The 17,302-nt window shown below is 41.6% G+C and overlaps 1 protein-coding gene across 12 annotated transcripts in view; it reads left to right on the top strand.

Moving 5' to 3' along the window:
- Positions 1 to 17,302, top strand: part of TENM4 (teneurin transmembrane protein 4) — a 1,673,798-nt gene that overhangs the window by 1,463,877 nt on the left and 192,619 nt on the right. For 11 of the 12 annotated variants that reach the window (XM_071817725.1, XM_071817645.1, XM_071817681.1 and 8 more), the window contains 2 exons: positions 7,322 to 7,492; positions 12,362 to 12,576. In XM_071817725.1, coding sequence (XP_071673826.1) covers positions 7,322 to 7,492; positions 12,362 to 12,576 — 386 coding nt within the window. The remainder of the gene's footprint in view (positions 1 to 7,321; positions 7,493 to 12,361; positions 12,577 to 17,302) is intronic. The other variant, XM_071817893.1, reaches the window with a different exon arrangement.

Raw genomic sequence — 17,302 nt, 5'->3', positions numbered from 1 at the left:
GTGCATTCATTCAAGCTGAGGATCATTTCAGAAGTCAGGTTTTTATTCCTCTGGGAAGAGCTTAAAGCTATGGAAGGAGAGTATTTACTCACAGGAAATAATTTGAAATGCTGGAAACATGGAGTCCTGTGCCATTTTCAGTCACAAGGTAACTGCCAAATTCCACATAAGAACTGGCTTTGCAGGAATCCCTCTCTCCTTCCCCACAGCCTCTGGCTCAGTGACCTGGGTTGCGTATGTGTAAATGGTGTGAATTTCTGAGGTTGTGAACTATTGGGATCTTTTGTCATAGAATCTTAGAATTGTAGAATTGTAGAATCACAGGATAGTTAGTGTTGGAAGGGACCTCCAAAGCTCCCCCAGTGCCACCCCTGCCATGAGCAGGGACATCTTCACCAGCTCAGGTTGCTCAGAGCCCCGTCCAGCCTGGCCTGGGATGTCTCCAGGGATGGTTCATCCACCACCTCTCTGGCCAACCTGGGCCAGGCTCCCACCACCCTCAGTATAGTCAGGATCCTCAGTTTCAATTCCAGACCTGAGAACCTGTTAGTTACCTGGGTATTAAATTACTCCAACACTCCAAATGTCCTGTCCTCTTAGATGAACATCAGTGTGGATCTGTCTGGTCCAGGACTTGATCTTACAAACAAGGGGAGTGGGTACAATATGCTGCATCCAGACTCGCTGCTTTTACGCCATTCTGAAACCAACAGGGCTTCAATCCTTTGCTTTTCCTGTGTTGGTCCACACTGGGACACAAGAGCCATGTCCAGCACTGAAATGAAACAGCGGTGTGAGAGAAAAACTTTTTTTAATGTTTGTTTTACTGTTTCTATTCTCCTTAATCTTGCGTGCCTCTTCCTTGATTTATTGAAGATTGACAAACCAGTGATTATTTCATTCTGAAAGGCTCCTTTTCATAACATTGAATGTCACAAAAATATGATTAATTCTGCAACAGTCAATTCTCGCACTTCTACAGAAATCACATAATTTCAGTGTAGAGAGAGACAGTTATCCAGATAATTACAGTCAAGTTTATTCCGGAGACAGGAGTGAAAGCGATACATTTTCTTCAGTCAAAATTAGCCCTGAGTAATTCAGTGGTAGAATTCGGCTTTTTTTCAATTAGGAGAAAGAGCAATCCTCAGGTCTCAGTTTAGAGAATGTGTTATTATAAGACTGACTGTTGAACCTGAGGGTTAAAGAGAAATATGTAACCACCACATATCTTATGCTTGATTCCACTAAAAGAAGGGAGAGCAAAGCAAGAAGCTGTGTAAATGTCTTCTCAACCACTGCCTGAGCTCCAGCTGGTTTTCCTATTCCAAGTCTCTTTTGCTTTTTTCCTTTGCTTCGCTTTTTCCTAATCGTCTTTTCCTCATTTTCTCTCATTCTGAATTTTCCTTACATGCCTCCCCTTTCTTTCTCATTTTTATTCTTGTTCTTTATATCATCGGTGTGTCTCAGCTGTTCCTTCCCACACTGTTTTTTCCCATTTTCTCCTTTGCCCCATGCTGCACTGGGGGGCTTTGGAAAACCAATGTCCTACCAGGAATGGTCCTTTGGCTTGTGCTGGCTTTGGCTTTGTGGGGAAGTGCCTGTAGAAACCAATGGAGCCAAATTCTTATCCAGATCAGCCTCAGTGTTCGTACAGCTGAGATGAGGTTGGAGCAGCTTCCAGAGCTGCATTATTTATGAAAAATATACTGACATCCTTTGATAAATACGGATTCAAAATATGGAGCATCCTTAGTGGGAAGAGACTGACTAGCTTTATCAAACGAGAAGTCCAAAATGCTTTCTGTCTTGCCAATGTGCCGTTTACTCTCTGGGCTTGCTGTAAATCCAGGCTCACACTCATGGTGGTGATGATTAACTTGTTGTTTTTGTTGAGTTTCCATTCTGAGAGACTCTTTATTCATTGTTCGGGGCAAGATCAGTTGTTAACTGTAAACCAGTTGCTATTTTACTCATTCCTTGGCTTCTCCAGGAGCTTCTCCCAGGGGAGGAACGTCCAGGACAGCAGCAAAACCTGCAGGACATGGTTCTGACGGGACAGGCAGAAGGCAACACTGAATTTCTATGCAAACACATTTAGTAAATGCTATCGAAGCAGCTGGTGGCTTCTGCCGTAGCCTTAATCTCAAACATCGTAATTGATTGGTTTGGTTGTTTATTACACTTAGCTTGCTGCTTTGCGCAAAGCAACAAGCTAATAAAGGGCCAGCAGCGTGGTTTTCAGTGTTTTGCTGACTGGTGTGGTTTCTGGGGTCTCGGATGCTTCAGTAAGCACGTCTTGTCTTTTCTTCTCCCCATGATCTATCACACTCATCTGCCTCTCTCTGCGAACTCCTTCGCTCCATCAACCTGTCCCAAGAGTTGTCCATTCTGTTGACCATGTGAATTATACCTTTGTTTGTCTTTTTTCATTCTAAAAGCCGTACCGCTTTCTTTGTTCTCCACTCCGCTGAGTAAGTTGGTTTGACTTCAGTGTTTTGTTGTGTCATAAGCAAGTGACAATAACACAAAGATACCCAAAAAACCAGGGTCTCCTCGCAACAAACTTGGAAACAACGTTCCCCTTTATTTGGCTTAAAAGCACCTCCACAAATAGCTCTGCAGTAGGAATAATGCAGTACAGAAAGCGGTAATGTGTTAAAACCCAAAGAATCGTCATCCTGAACACTCAGTTCCACCAATATGAACTTTGATTTATTTGAAATGTCAAATCACTCAGCCAATGCTAAACTGTTTGTAAATTTGCTTTTCTAAAGCGAAACTGATTAATAGTGGAAATACGGAACTCAGCAAAGTAATCAAACCCTGAAAGGGCTGGAGTTTGGCTTCCTCCTTGTCTCGGCCACCAAGGTGGCCAGAGGTGACTTAGGACCAAGGGTAAGTTGGTTTATTCCGCCACAGAAAATCCTATTACCCACTCAACAACTTTCAGGGCACCTTTTGCTCGTGCTTAAGCCCAGTGAAAAGGTTGTGCAAGTCAAAGATTTGATGTCAAAACATGAACATAATGGGCCAGAAGCCTCAGATACCTTTATATCATTGAAGCTGTTGGTGCTGAAACAACCCCAAGAGGACACACGCAGGGTTTCCATTCTGAGAGAAGGAGACTAGAGTTTTATTAGCCATAGGAAATAAAACCAAAGCTTCTACAAAGTGCATGTCATGAGGCTTCCTGGGCACTGAAAGCCACATGGTATTTTACAAAAGGGTACGCTTTAATGATTGTTAATTGGAGTCTGCTCTTTTAATACATGGGGAGCCTTCAATATCTGAATATCTACTGAGTGTCATGTTGTGGAGGGAGAGGGGGAAGGACATGGGGGCTATTAGGAGGGCATTTGCTCTTTGTGAGCCACATCTCGCTGAGCAGAGGAAAAAAAAGAAGAGAAAATGTCAACAGTAGGTTCAATTGACCTGGAAACTGAGAACATCAGGAATCTCAAACTATTTTTACAGCTTCGCTTTACTTTTAGGAACATTAACACTTCAAAGGATGTGATTGTGCCTCTCATCCATGGTTCCAGGGTTTTTCCCTGGTTGTGGTCTTTTCTTGGTTTTCCCCACAAGACCTTTGTATCAATTTAGCACAGAACGAGGCTGATTTGCATCTCTCCTGAAACCTTCAAACAACAGTGCGCATCAACAGTTTTACACACCCCACAGAGATTTAGAGACCCAAAGCATCCACTGCTGTTACTACTTGGCTTTTTAGCATGAGTATGTTAGGGGGAGCAAGCTGAAGACTTGATATTCCACCAACTTCCCAATCAGGCACTCTTAGTATTTGTAAGACAACAAAGATAAACACTTAGCTGGGTGATTTCCTAATAACATACCTGCTACCAGAGTGTGTTTCCAAAGCAAATCAGACTCTTTGTTCTGATTCGAGGAAGGCTTTTGTTGTTATTAAATACCTGCAGCAGAAATTGCATGATGACTCTTCGCCTTATGGCTTTTATTTTCTACTTGGAAACATCAAATCAGAAACCCTGGATGGAGCACTAGCTTCAGGCTTTTGCACTCTGTTTTCTCAATTCTTTGAAAGCCACTTAGTAATCAAAGTGCTTTTTAGATAATTCTCTGTTTCTCGGATTTTTGCACTTTGGTATGCATGGTGTACATGCATCTCATTCTCATGGATCATCATTAGAGACCTTCTTACAGCCTTTCGGTGCTTAAAGGGGGCTTAGAAGAAAGACGGAGAGGAACTTTTTACCAGGGCCTGTATTGACAGGACAAGGGGTAATGGTTTTAAACTGAAATAGGGGAGATTCATGTTAGATATAAGGAAGAAATTCTTCCCCATGAGGGTGGTAAGAAACTGGAACAGAGAAGCTGTGGATGCCCCATCCCTGGGAGTGTTCAGGACCAGGCTGGACGGTGCTTTGAGCAACCTGGTCTAGTGGAAGATGTCCCAGCCCATGGTAGAGGGGTTGAACGGATCACACTTAAAGGTCCCTTCCAACCCAAACCCTTCTACGATTCTCTGATTCTATGATCTTTGTGATGATGGGATCATTGTACACAAGAAGCTTTTTACTTTAGACAAAATCTATTAAGCAAAGACAAAAGTTAACATACTAATGCAGGCCTTTCATGTCTGCGTGGTAACACAGGCAGTATCTATGTTACAGATAGTTCTGCCATTCTTTCTTTGTTGGGACCTTGCAAGACTTTGAAACATTTAGGAACGAATGATGACATGGAACGGTTGCTTCATTTGTGCAAGGGGAAGGAGAATGTCCCGAAAAGCCGTAGCACTTCCAGGCTACCAATTCTGTCCTCAGGTGTTTTAAAATACATTTTGCATGCCCAGAAGAAAAGTTCGTAGCCTTCCCACTACACCCATAACAATGCCAACTTCTTCACTTTTATTGTCTTGCTGTAAGGATGATTTATAAGCAATAATTCCTGCAAAGGAGAGGATGGGAAACAATGTCCTTTTGGGGAAACAGTGGCATGTGTTCCTAAGAGTTTGTGTGGCACTTTTAGACTGTGATATCCAAAGGACAGAGCAAGTCAAATGATCTGGTGAAAAACAAAAACCAAAAACACTGGCTCAGTTCATGCAAGTTCATCGTAATATGAAGGTATCTGGTAGGTGGAGTTGGGGTTGAGCATTAGGGCCCGCAGAGGCACAGGGACTGCTTGCTGTCTGGGATTACCCAGAACAGTTGTCATTTTGCTTTCAACTACAAGCATCTGTGTGGTTAAAGGTGGGAATTGAAGCCCTTGAGCTGTGTAAGAGCTCAGTGGCCCCTGGGTGACACTCCGGTCCATGGAGAGGTCCAGCTGGGATGACATTCGCAAGCACCATTCGTACTGAGCTTAGCACAAAATCTGCTGGTCGAGGGGTGCGTGAGATGCCTGTTAGGGCTTGTGGACCTCCGAGCATAGAGTAAGTAAAGTGAATTAACACACAATCGCATTTTAATGGCCAAAGAAGTGAATTGAATCAGTCCTTTAATATGCTGTAGATGTCTTTTTGCTTTCTGTGAAGTAGAAACAACAGATTCCTACCTGATGAGGTTTGATGAGGTTAATAGTGCCCAGGTACTTTGACAGCGAGGGCCATATGAACACAAAGATGTTATGCAAACATAGCCATGCCAAGTGCTTGATGCAAATTCCTCCCTCCCAGTCTGATTTCCTTTCTTCCCTTGCAAGTTTCTCTGCCAAAAACATGAACTCCTTTCAGATGAAAACACTGGCCACTCTGCCTAAAGTGTCCTGGTTGGTAGCCTTCCATTTGGTATGTGTACCTGTATAAAAACGTTTGAGTTTCAAACAGGTCCTCAGGACCTTCCTTGCTGTGCGTCCTGGCTGTTTGGGGGTTTTAAGCAAGTATTTTCTTTTTTAATGGTTAAGACTATTAACAAACCCAGTCCCTGCTTGCACACTAAAAGGACAGTTTTGCTCTTCTTATGTTTTGCGATGTTGTAGTAGTGCAAAGTTATTCATGTCAGTAAGTGGTAGATGACCTAATTGAGACTGAAGTGGAAAAATCACTGATTTTACTGAATTGCCTAACCGTGCTGGGTTTGGACAACTACTCAGGTTACTTTTCAGTCCTCTTGAAAAGACTGTTCGTGATGCAGAGGTTTAAATAAACCAACCACTTGTCCCTGACAGTGTTTGCCAAGTTCAGATGTATCTTTGTGAGTAAAACGAGAACTGTAAGCCATGGAAATGCTCTTTCTTTGCTGGTTTTGTTTATGTTAAGTGGCTGTGATGCTAGTGCCATTGTACAGTTCCTTGGAGAAATTCTACTGTAAAATATCAAGGCGTTACCTTAAAAAAGAAATGTCATTCCAAGCGTAGCAAATACCCGATCATTTAGCCGTGGAGAGCCTGAAGCTAAACTGGATACTGATTGAGTATGAAATGTTTATGTTGGGGACAGAAGAACTGATACGGGAAGGCACATTCTTTTGCTTTATGTTTTCAAGGCGCAAGGATTAGTTGTATAAGCCTGTGATTTTCTGTACTCCTCATACATGTGTTTGCTTTTGAAGCATTCTGTCTTGTTCCTTAACTTCGCTTGTCTTTATGCAAAGCCTTGAGATAGATTCACGTGTGCACTTTGCGTGGCCCAGAAACCTACAGAGAGCTGTGCCCTGATATCACACAGATCTAAACGGTGCTGCTTGTTTGCAAATCTTGAGGATGTGTCTTTGATCTGAATAGGAGACGCTGAGTTGTACTCAGGAGTGCTCAGTCATAGGCACACAAAGGCACATGTGCAAGATGGATCTTAAATTGCCTTAGTTTTTCCTTGCTGTTATTCAGGTAAAAAACTGTCAGTGGTGTCTATAAGAGCTTCTGGGTATCATTGGTGGGGAAAAAAAATTTAAAAAATAAAATAATAAAAAATAAAAACCTGTAAAATACGCTAAGAATACAGCAAAACATCCAGAGTGCGGTTCCGTAGGATTTATAGGTATGTTGATAAATATTAATCCTCGTATTTCCGTGTTCACCACGTTGTCACCCCAGCCTTGGGAGCTTTCTGAAGCACCGTGCCTGGTTATTCTCTGACACAGGCCACGAGTCAGGAGTGGTTCTGCTGCCAGAAGCAGAGTGGATTGGTACAGGTGGCCTAAACTGTGTTTAAACGTGTGACAAGCCCTAGGGAGCTGGTATGCTAGAGCAGCAGGGGTTGTCTGATTATATGAATCCTGTTCTTATCCTAAAGCATTGCCCACTAATAAGGTAGTGGAGCGAGGGTTTAGAAAGTCCCCCTGTAGTTCTGCACCTCTCCCAAACAGAAAAAGATGACTTTTCTCATTGCTCACCACAGCCATGCACCTGTTTGGCCTAAACTGGCACCTGCAGCCGATGGAAGGGCAGATGTATGAAATCACGGAGGACACAGCCAGCAGTTGGCCAGTGCCAACGGACGTCTCCTTATATCCCTCGGGGGGCACAGGGTTAGAGTTACCTGACAGGAAAGGCAAAGGAGCCAGTGAAGGTACGGTTGGTGTCTGTCCATGTTGTGAGTCTTCTGTCCGCCTCTGAACTCCAACCATCCAATCGCATGTTCCATTACCCTCAATGCTGCCATCATCAGGTGCTTCTTCTAGTCTTTCACATCTAGAACTAATAGTCGTCGGTCTCGTTTCCATGTGTTTCTAAGTTTCATGCCCTTCTGTCATCCACTAATGCGATTAAACTGTGTGCAAGCCTCTCCGCACATCTAAGGCATTCTCAAGGTGATCCCTCTGTAGCATATAGAATCATAGAATAGTTTGGGTTGGAAGGGACCTTCAAAGCACATCTCGTCCAACCCCCCTGCCATGAGCAGGGACATCTTCAAGTAGATCATCGAATCAGAGAATAATTTTGGTTGGAAGAGATCCTTGGGATCATTGAGCCCGACCATAAAATCATAAAGATCAGGTTGCTCAAAGCCCTGTCCAGCCTGGCCTGGGATGTCTCCAGGGATGGTTCATCCACCACCTCTCTGGCCAACCTGGGACAGTGTTTCACCACCCTCAGTGTAAAAAATGTCTTCCTCATGCCTGGCCTGAATCTCCCCTCTTTTAGGGGACAGGCTACAGAAGGCCACCATGAAAACCCTGCCTCGAGTGCCTGTTTGGGAAAAAAATTATGTCTTGAAAATTAAATGTTTCCTGGACCATTGGATCAGGCTTTCTCTACAACACCACAAAAATGCTTGAGTTTGACTACTCATTGTCACCCAGTACCAAATGTCTTGAGGACCAAAATATCAACTAAGAGCTATTACACTGTGAGTTTTGACCCTTCAGAATTGGACACCTCTTTGCAAAAGCAGCCCCATAAGAGTCTCCACAAGTTATCAAAACATCAAAAGCTTGCAATTTTAACTGAAATGAGAAGCAACTGATGGGTTGACAATTCAGCAGTGCATTATCCAGCAGCTTGACATCTTACCATGCTTTGGATAGAGGTGGCACTGCCAAAAGTACCTGTAAGCCCTGCAAAGGAGAGGTGGTTTATCCCTCCCAAGACTTAGCTGAAGAAAGGAGAAATACGATTTTTCAGAAAGCTCTTTTGTTTGTGTGTTATCTTCTTTATAGGAGGTCAACAAATTCCATTAAAATTGAAGTAATTGGCTGCTTTGGGTAGTTATTTTGGGGAAGGAAGTTTTGTGGGTAAGAGATAAGGAGTGTGCTACTGTTCTGGCAGCTCATTGAATTCAAAAGTTTCCACAGAGTTCCCTAGACTTTGGCTGAGAGCCTATGTTTACATGTTTAACTTAAATTAATTGTAGTATTTTTTCTCTTTAAGAGCTTATCTGTCTTTATTAGTCCAAATAACGGCCATAATTATGTATGTTCCTTACAACAGTGCATTTACTAGCAACTGATGGCTGACATCGGGTTGCTACAAGGAAAAATCAGCTAAGCGGATTATTCTCAGGAAACCTTACTAGTACAGCAAGCTGCAGATATCCCTGCTGTTGCGTTCAAAAATAGTTCATGACAGATCCCTTTCTTTTCCCCCTCTAACTTGCCATGTTTCCTCTCTAGTTTTGATCTGTCCGTTTCCTCTTAAAAGTCAAAACGAAAATAAATGGATGGATCCGAAGCTGTCGTCCAAATCAAAGACCTCCACTTGATTTCTTTTTCAGCCACACTTACGGTGACACCCGTAGAAGTTAAAAATGCTGCCAAAAAGCTCTGTTAAAAGATAAATCTGGGAATCCCCCTAGTTATGTCAGCAGGAGACCCCTCAAGTTAATGCTTCGTATAGATCTTAAGTAACCTGTAGGCTTTACAAGAGAATATCTTGTCCTGAATAAAGACCACATCAGAACATCCTTATTGCAGGAGTAACACTGTCCAACCTTAAAATGCATCTCTCTCCCCATGGGTTGACTATGCAACTAATTCTGGACTAGAAATGTTGCATTTACGTGTGTTTTAAGCCCATCACTGTTTAGCAAAGCGTTTAATCACGTGCTTACATTTAAGCACGTGATTAACTGTGATTGAAGGTAGCGAAATGCAAGTGTATTCTCAAGTGGTTTGATCAGTCAGGGTACCTTACTGTCAAATAAACAAGCAGATTCAGCAAGACCTGAAATGAAATAATTCATTTTGATACCCAAATAAATTAGGAATAGTTGCTACAGCAACTCAGAAGTTCAAGTTAACGTGTGGAAAGAGCAAAGTGCTTGACAACTCAATTAACAATTCAGACCTGAAGTTAATTTTAAGAGTCAGATATACTGATTAAAACCTAATTTGTGACTAGAAGCTGAAATGACTTTCTTATTGTACTTTCTTTATGAAGTATCCAGTCCATAGAGCCTGATCTTATTGTGGGCTGAAATAGATGAAACATGGATGGATTTCAGGGATCAAGTTCAGCCTGGAGAAAAGAGCCGTTGTTTGGACTCCTGTACCAAACGTCAACCGCTGGCACCTCAGAAAACCAGCTTCTCAGACATACAACTGTCCACCAAGAGGAGACATCAACTTTGTAATTGTCTGTACAAGCAATTATTTCTGTGAAATTGTCTTTTGCAGTCGCAGGAGCTGCTCTCTGCACAGGTGGAGTGCGTCCCGGGCTCATTTTCTCCAGGCTTCCTCTTGCGTAGCAGCATCTATCACATTAAATTCTCACCTTCCCTGAGTCACTGCGAGGCACAATCTTTATTAATGAACAATCAGGGTGCATACCAAATACTTTAGGTTTTCGCCTAGATTTCTAAGAATCTGCAAAACTTGTCAGTAGTAATCAGAAAAAACATATCCTTCATTTGAACAAAACGTGATGTTTTAGCTCTATTTTTTTTTTAATAGAATTCTGAATCTTTTCATCTTACAATAACGGAATAAGAAACTTTGCACGAAGACATGGGAACTGTTTCCTTTAATCCTGGCAGTGTGAAAAGTAATTTTTAGTATGCCAAATAAATATTAACAACCCAGTTGATAAAGTAATCCCCTTCAGAATCAAGCTAGTTGATTTTCATTGTACAGTTGTACATTTCCAATTATATGGAAAGAATGCCCATTTACCTGAGCTGCTTCTGGCTATCTCTATTAATATACACTTTGAATAAAAAAGATAAAACTCAACAGATTTTCCCCCTGTATTTATTTGAATTAAATGAACAAAGATAAATGAGGAACTTATAAAATGGCCAGTAGCTTTTTTTTCTATGAACATATAAACACCTTTGGCTTTTTGTCCCGCTCCAACACTGTAGTTAAGCAGCTGCTCACTTTAAACCAGGGGTTAGTCTTATTCAAACCAAAAGTTCTGCTAAAAGATTTTCCATAAGTAAAAAACCAAATCCTAATTCTCCATTGAACAAAGAAACACCTTCAGAGACTTATTTTGTTAACAGTTAATAGGCACGTAATTTCTGTATGGATTTTCCGACAGCTGACAATTTACATCTGTTTCTCCTGGAGACTTTATGTTGGAATGGTATATGGAGAAGTTTAAGGAAATGTTATAATTTATATTATAAAATATTAAAGGGAATATTATAATTTGAACCAATAAAATGAAAGATGATTCTACCAATCACCTTTTCAACATAGCAATTAAATTCCGAAACTATTTCACTTGAATTCACGGTGGGTGGCAAAAGATATTTTTGTTTCCCGTTTCCCAAATGTAGGTTGTGGAACAAAAACATCTCACAGGGTGATTTCCCTACAAAACATTGTCTGTTCCCGAAAGTTTCCTTCTTGTTTTGTTAGAATTGCTTGATCTGTGAAACACAGAACAGTGCGCTGTGATGGCACAAAGATGACAAATTTATTTGAAGTTCTAAAATTAATAAAATTGTCGGTGACATGATGTTTTCCTTACTAAAGTCAGAATCTTCCAGGTGACTCTACTACAAACTTTTCGACTTGAAGTGTCTTTAAATAAAGGCTCTTTGCTGAGCAGTTGCTTTCTTCATCGGCTTCATGCCCAGCAGGCGAAGCTGTGCCCACTGCCTGTAGCAAAGCCCCAAAGCGCAACATTTGGAGATTTGCCTTTCCATTCTGCCCCTCATTCCCTGGGCTGCCTTTGGGTCCGGATTTTTTGAAGTAGCCACCAGTTTCGAGAGCTGTGAGTGTGTGAATTTCCAACCTGGCATTTCTCAGGTGTGTTTTCCAGGGGTGCCAAACTCCCCGCTGTCTCCCTGGGACCTTATGGGACGTACCGGTTGCCATCCAGCTGCTCTCCAGCCTGATGGTCGCTTCAAAAAGCTGGACTGAAACCCCATTAAAACATCTCATGTTTCTTAGTACATACTATCCAAGCACAGGGTATGATTTCCTTCATTTTTCTCACTCCGTTTTTCTTCCTTTAGAATTTTCTTTGGACTGTTGAACAAATTTCAAATACTGGTACAACTGTCAAGAATTAATTTAATAGAGAAACATTTTCCTTTCCCCACTTAGGCATCGTTCATGCCGCTGTTCTCCACACTACCATTCCATTCTGTGACACGTCTACCTCACCCTTACTACACTTCTGTTTGCTCATTTAATGATGACTTCTCCATCCGTGAACTTACATTCATTTGGGATATAATGTCAGATGGTTTATTCTTATCTTCAGAATGTAACCACACACTCTTTGATGTTATAATTTAAACGAAAAGCCGTTTTTCTCCAGGTTGCTCTTCCCATGTTCATGTTTTCAAACAAAACAGTTACTGAAGCCAGGAATAACCCTGCTGGTTTTATTCCCATAATCATATGGATCGGCTACACAAAGTGCTCTGGAGACCTCAGGACACTAATAGACTGTTTCTCAAGATCAACGTCGCAGATACCGGTATGACTGGATTACTTTTAAGATCTAAGGCTAATCCAAGATTTTTGTTCCTGTGTTTTGGCAGGAAAGCCCAGTAGTTTCTTTCCAGACGACAGTTTTATAGATTCGGGCGAAATTGATGTGGGCAGACGAGCCACACAGAAGATCCCTCCTGGTATCTTTTGGAGATCTCAGGTGTTCATCGACCACCCAGTGCATCTGAAATTCAATGTGTCTTTAGGAAAGGCCGCTCTGGTTGGCATCTATGGCAGAAAAGGCCTCCCGCCATCACATACACAGGTAATGGGACCTCAATTAAACAATACCTGTCTTCAATTGTATGTTCTTATTGTTTCTTATGATTTCAGCTATTTCTTTCAAGAATTCGTTGCACACTTGCAAGATGTTAAAGAGAAAGCGAATCAAGTGACAGTTGTAAGATATTTACATGCGTTGGGCTGTAGGCAGCGAGATGGCAGAGGAGGAAAAGGTGGTTGCTGGTTGCTCATGGAAATGTGAGGTGCCACCTTCTCCAACCAGTGCCCCTCACAGCAGCAACCACACTCAAACTGCATCAGAAAAAACCCTCTCTTAAGCATTGTCCTGTGTATCTCAGGTCTGTTTCCCTCTTCCAACCTCTGCCTTACCCCTCTCATAGTAAGAGCAGCAAGACCTCAGTCTCTCAGCCCCATGGCAGCAAGAGTCACTGTTGCCTTCTGTGCTGTAAAAGCCTTGTGCCAACGCTTCACATTTTGCATGTTGACTGTCAGATTGGACTGAGATTGGTCATGGCCCAATACAACCAAACAAAGTCAAGTTTTTACAGAAAGCCACCGGATACTTAAGCAGAAATCAAGGTATAGTTTTCATTCCGTAGGACTAAAATGAAAACAGTTGCTTTTCTTGAGACACCTTGGCAAAAGCTGTGGCAAGAAATCATTTTCTGGGACACTCTCTGGAGAACCATCCCCTTAAATAAGGATTTTATACATTATTTTGTCTACTTTCCACTTCATTTTCTAAGCTGCCTTCAACCAGATTGATTAATATATCCGGACATAACTCTCATTGGCAATGTAAACATCTTACTCCCACTAGTTATCAAAGTATTACCAGGATTATATTAATGTTATACATTACCCACACCCTCCATTATTAACTGAAAAGCCGAACAACCAACACAACTATTTGGGATTTATGGAAACACCCTGCCTTTGTTTTCTTTTCAAGCAAGCAAATATATTTATTACAATCTTTCCGGGTAATATGGTATTTTCTACATATTAACACACCTGCAACCTATTTATCTCGAAGAGGTGTCATAAATCTACGCTTTCTCTGCCTACTTTTCTACAGAATTAAAATACTTCAATAGGATCAGCAGGTCGTAAATTCAGTGACACAGTAGTGCTGTTATTGCCCATTTTTAATCAGTCTCTTTTTATGGGGAGATTCAAACGTTTAAAACTTTAAACTCCTATTTTATTTAAATAAAAAGCTAAAGTCACGGTCACATAATACTAACTGTAGATCGAAACTCTGTATAAACTCTGATTTTACTTGTTTGTTTTCATTATTCATTTCCGTTGTAGAACAGGAGTTACTACATTAATAGTTTCAATTGCTGTGGCAGGATGCAAACCCCCCTCTCTCCCACTCCCTCCTTTGATATGGAAGGGGTAGACACATCTCCCTCTCTTTCTCTGTTATGTTTGAGGCTGACAGCTTCTTTTGTTTGGCCCCAGAGCACCCTGGCCAGGGCCATTAGGAGAAGGCAGTGCCGAGGCGCCAGGGAGCTGCTGGGTGCCCATGGCCAGAGTGGGGATGTTTGGAGGCTTCAGGGGTGCCCACAGCCAGGGTGGGGGTACAGAGAAGCTTCTGGAATGCCCACAGTCAGATCTGATCAACCTATAAAAACGGGATTCTCGTCGAGACTCCACCCATTGTTGTGGGTCTCTTGGAGCACGAGGGAGATGCTGCCGCTGAGAGCCCCCCCGGGATGGAGACTCCGCTTGCCTCGCCGCCACGGGTGTGAGTAAAACTTCTCCTCGCAGGATTGCGAGTGTATTTATACTTTCCGTGCACATATGCACGCGTACTTTCCGTGCTCGATATAAGCACGTGTAAAATTAATCCTCGCAGGATTACGAGTGTATCTACTTTCCATGCACATTTGCGCGTGTAACTTTCCATGCTCAATACGAGCGCGTGTATAAATTATTTCCTTGCACAATCGCAAGTGTATTTTCCTCCCGTGCTTCCACATAAGCACGTGTAATATTCCATGCGCATTTGCACGTGTATTAACCCTCGCAGGATTGTGAGTGTATTATAAATTTACCCTCGCAGGATTGCGAGTGTATCATAAATTTACCTTTGCAGAATCGTGAGTGTACACTTTCCATACTCACTACGAGTACGTGTATCTCTTTAAAATAATCCCACACCATGTTCAGGCAAGTGTGGACTCCTCCCGGACTCAGGAACGGCTCCAGCATTGTTTTTGGTGATGCCACGTGTATGCACACTATGGACCACCTGAATTATTAGTTGCTGCCCCTTAATAATTTTCCTCAACTGATATCCGAACCTGTATTCAAGTCACTTTTGGAGTGCTAAAACCCTGTTTCTCACCGGTTTAATAAAAGATGGTTTGGACCCTGTTGTCCCTTAAACTGACCTTGGGGTGCCTCCGTTACAATTGCTTAAAGAATAAATATAATATTTAACACCTAAACCTCAAGCCTATTGAACCTAAAGCAAAATCTTTCAATGTAGCAGGCCACTACACCCAACCATAGTAATCTTTAAAGTAATTAAGAAGCCCACACTGGCTTCACCATTGCTGCTGTTTTTTCTTTAACCTCATTTTTCCTGGGATATTCAAAGTGACTTGTCAGTGTCAGGACCTTTCCCATTTAAAACAATGTGGTTCTGTGTCAGTTGAAGCCTCAGCTGAGAATGAGACGTTAAATGTGGGATGTGGCACGTGTTTGTCTTTATTATGTACTGGAGGAGGTGATGCACTTGCTCAGAGTCCTTTTAAATGGTGGTTTTTGTCTTGCCACTAATTGAGAGCTACCAAATATATATTAAAAAATATCATCATCTGGACCAAAACATCACCAAAAATGACCAGAGATACTTTTTTATTCAACCAATAAAAACATGGTACACTAACAGAAACAGATCCTAAAACCTACCCTGTTCTGAAGAAATAATGAAACTGCAGATATTGAAACAATATTGATATATTACTTGTTAATATTTAATTTAGTTTGGAAACCATCCATTTTCCTAGATTTATTATTTTATAAACCCGCTGTCAATTAAAACATTGTTCTCCTTCTATATGTTTTTATATGATATTTAATCCGTAGCATTTAGTCTCACCATAGTTTGTCTCAGGAGTCATTAAATAGGTAACCTGTTTTCTGTGTTGAAATGTCAAACTTGTTTCTCATAGTTAATATATAATATATATATACAAATCTTTTCTTTTGCATAATCCAGAGTATCTGCTGCATAACATAAATCTACCCAATGAGGTTTATATCTCCAAATTTTATAAGGATTTTCATAAATAAGGCTTTGGTAAAATGTTTGCTTAGAGCAGTGATACAGTCTCACCCAGAAGGACTTAAAACAGGATCAATTATTTTTCCCCAGCCTATCTAGTTGATGGCAGGAGTGAAATTCTAACTGACACTCAGGTTTTCTTGTCTGGTAGATAATTAGATATTTATTCTGCATAGATAAAGCACCTTCTGTAGCGTGACCCTTAATGTAGTCTGTTCTCTTTCGGGATCTTTGCATTGATCCCAAAGCTGTCAACCCTTAGTGGATATTCCCGAATCTGGTAAAATGCTAAAAGTCATTTTTATCCATCCTAGAAGAACAAACTACTCCAGATTCTCTTTGTGAAACTTTCTCTGCCTGTGGTGATCGGCCTTATAGTCAAGGCTGCCAATGACCACGGACACTAATAAGTAAGAAGAAAGTGTAAGCTCCAGATTTCTTTAGTGGTAGAAACAGAGCCTGCAGGAGCATAAAATAGTTCGCTCTTAACTCAAGGTATTTCTTTTCATTCGTCTCAACAAATCATAATAAAAGTTACAGAATTTTATTATGGTCTATTAGATTTTATCTTCCTAGATCAAATCATTTTTTAAACTCATTTTAAGCTAGGCCAAATTTTGTTAAATCATAAATTTCAGGGATTGGCCATCACAACTTGTGGGAGGTATTTTTCCATTTGTACAATTTCGATTTATTAACATGCTATTTTATCTACCATTTCCTTGCTTGCAATAACTTTAACTGCATATTAAAAATCTCTGAATGTATCAGATCGCAATAAAGCACAGTCCGTTTGTGGTTCAATTAATATTTACAAATAGTAACTAGTAATTTTGCAAAGTCATCAACATCCACAGCAGCATCTTGCAAACATTTATAAAAAATAAACTTTCACTTTTGGCAGGAAAGCCCAAATAAGCCCAACCCAGACTGGACCATAAAAACAGTAGCTCAGCATAGCTGGGTGCCTTGGAGTTGTTTTTATGTCACTAAGCTTTTAATATGTAGTATGGAGCAAGAAATCATAGAATCATCTTGATTGCTCAAGATCATCAAGTCCAAACATTAACCCAACTCTGGCACTAACCCATGTGCCTAAGAGCCTCATCTCTGCATCTGTTCAACCCCTCCAGGGATGGTGACTCCACCACTGCCCTGGGCAGCCTGACAGCCCTTTCAGCAAAGAAATTGTTCCCAAGATCCAACCTCAATCTCCCCTAGTGCAACTTGAGGCTGTTTGCTCTGGTCCTGGCGCTTGTTCCTGGGAAACAGAGCTTGACCCCCCCTGGCTCCAAGCTCCTTTCAGGCAGTTCAGAGATCAGAAGGTCTTCTCTCAGCTCCTGTTCTCCAGCTGAACCCCCCAGGTCCCTCAGCCGCTCCCATCACACTTGTGCTCCAGCCCCTTCCCCAGCTCCATTCCCTTCTCTCAACTCGCTCCAGCACCTCA

The sequence above is a fragment of the Patagioenas fasciata genome, chromosome 1 (assembly GCF_037038585.1).
Source record: "Patagioenas fasciata isolate bPatFas1 chromosome 1, bPatFas1.hap1, whole genome shotgun sequence".
Taxonomy (NCBI): Eukaryota; Metazoa; Chordata; class Aves; order Columbiformes; family Columbidae; genus Patagioenas; species Patagioenas fasciata.
Note: the sequence above shows the minus strand (reverse complement) of the source record. Positions and strands in the feature narration are given on the sequence as shown.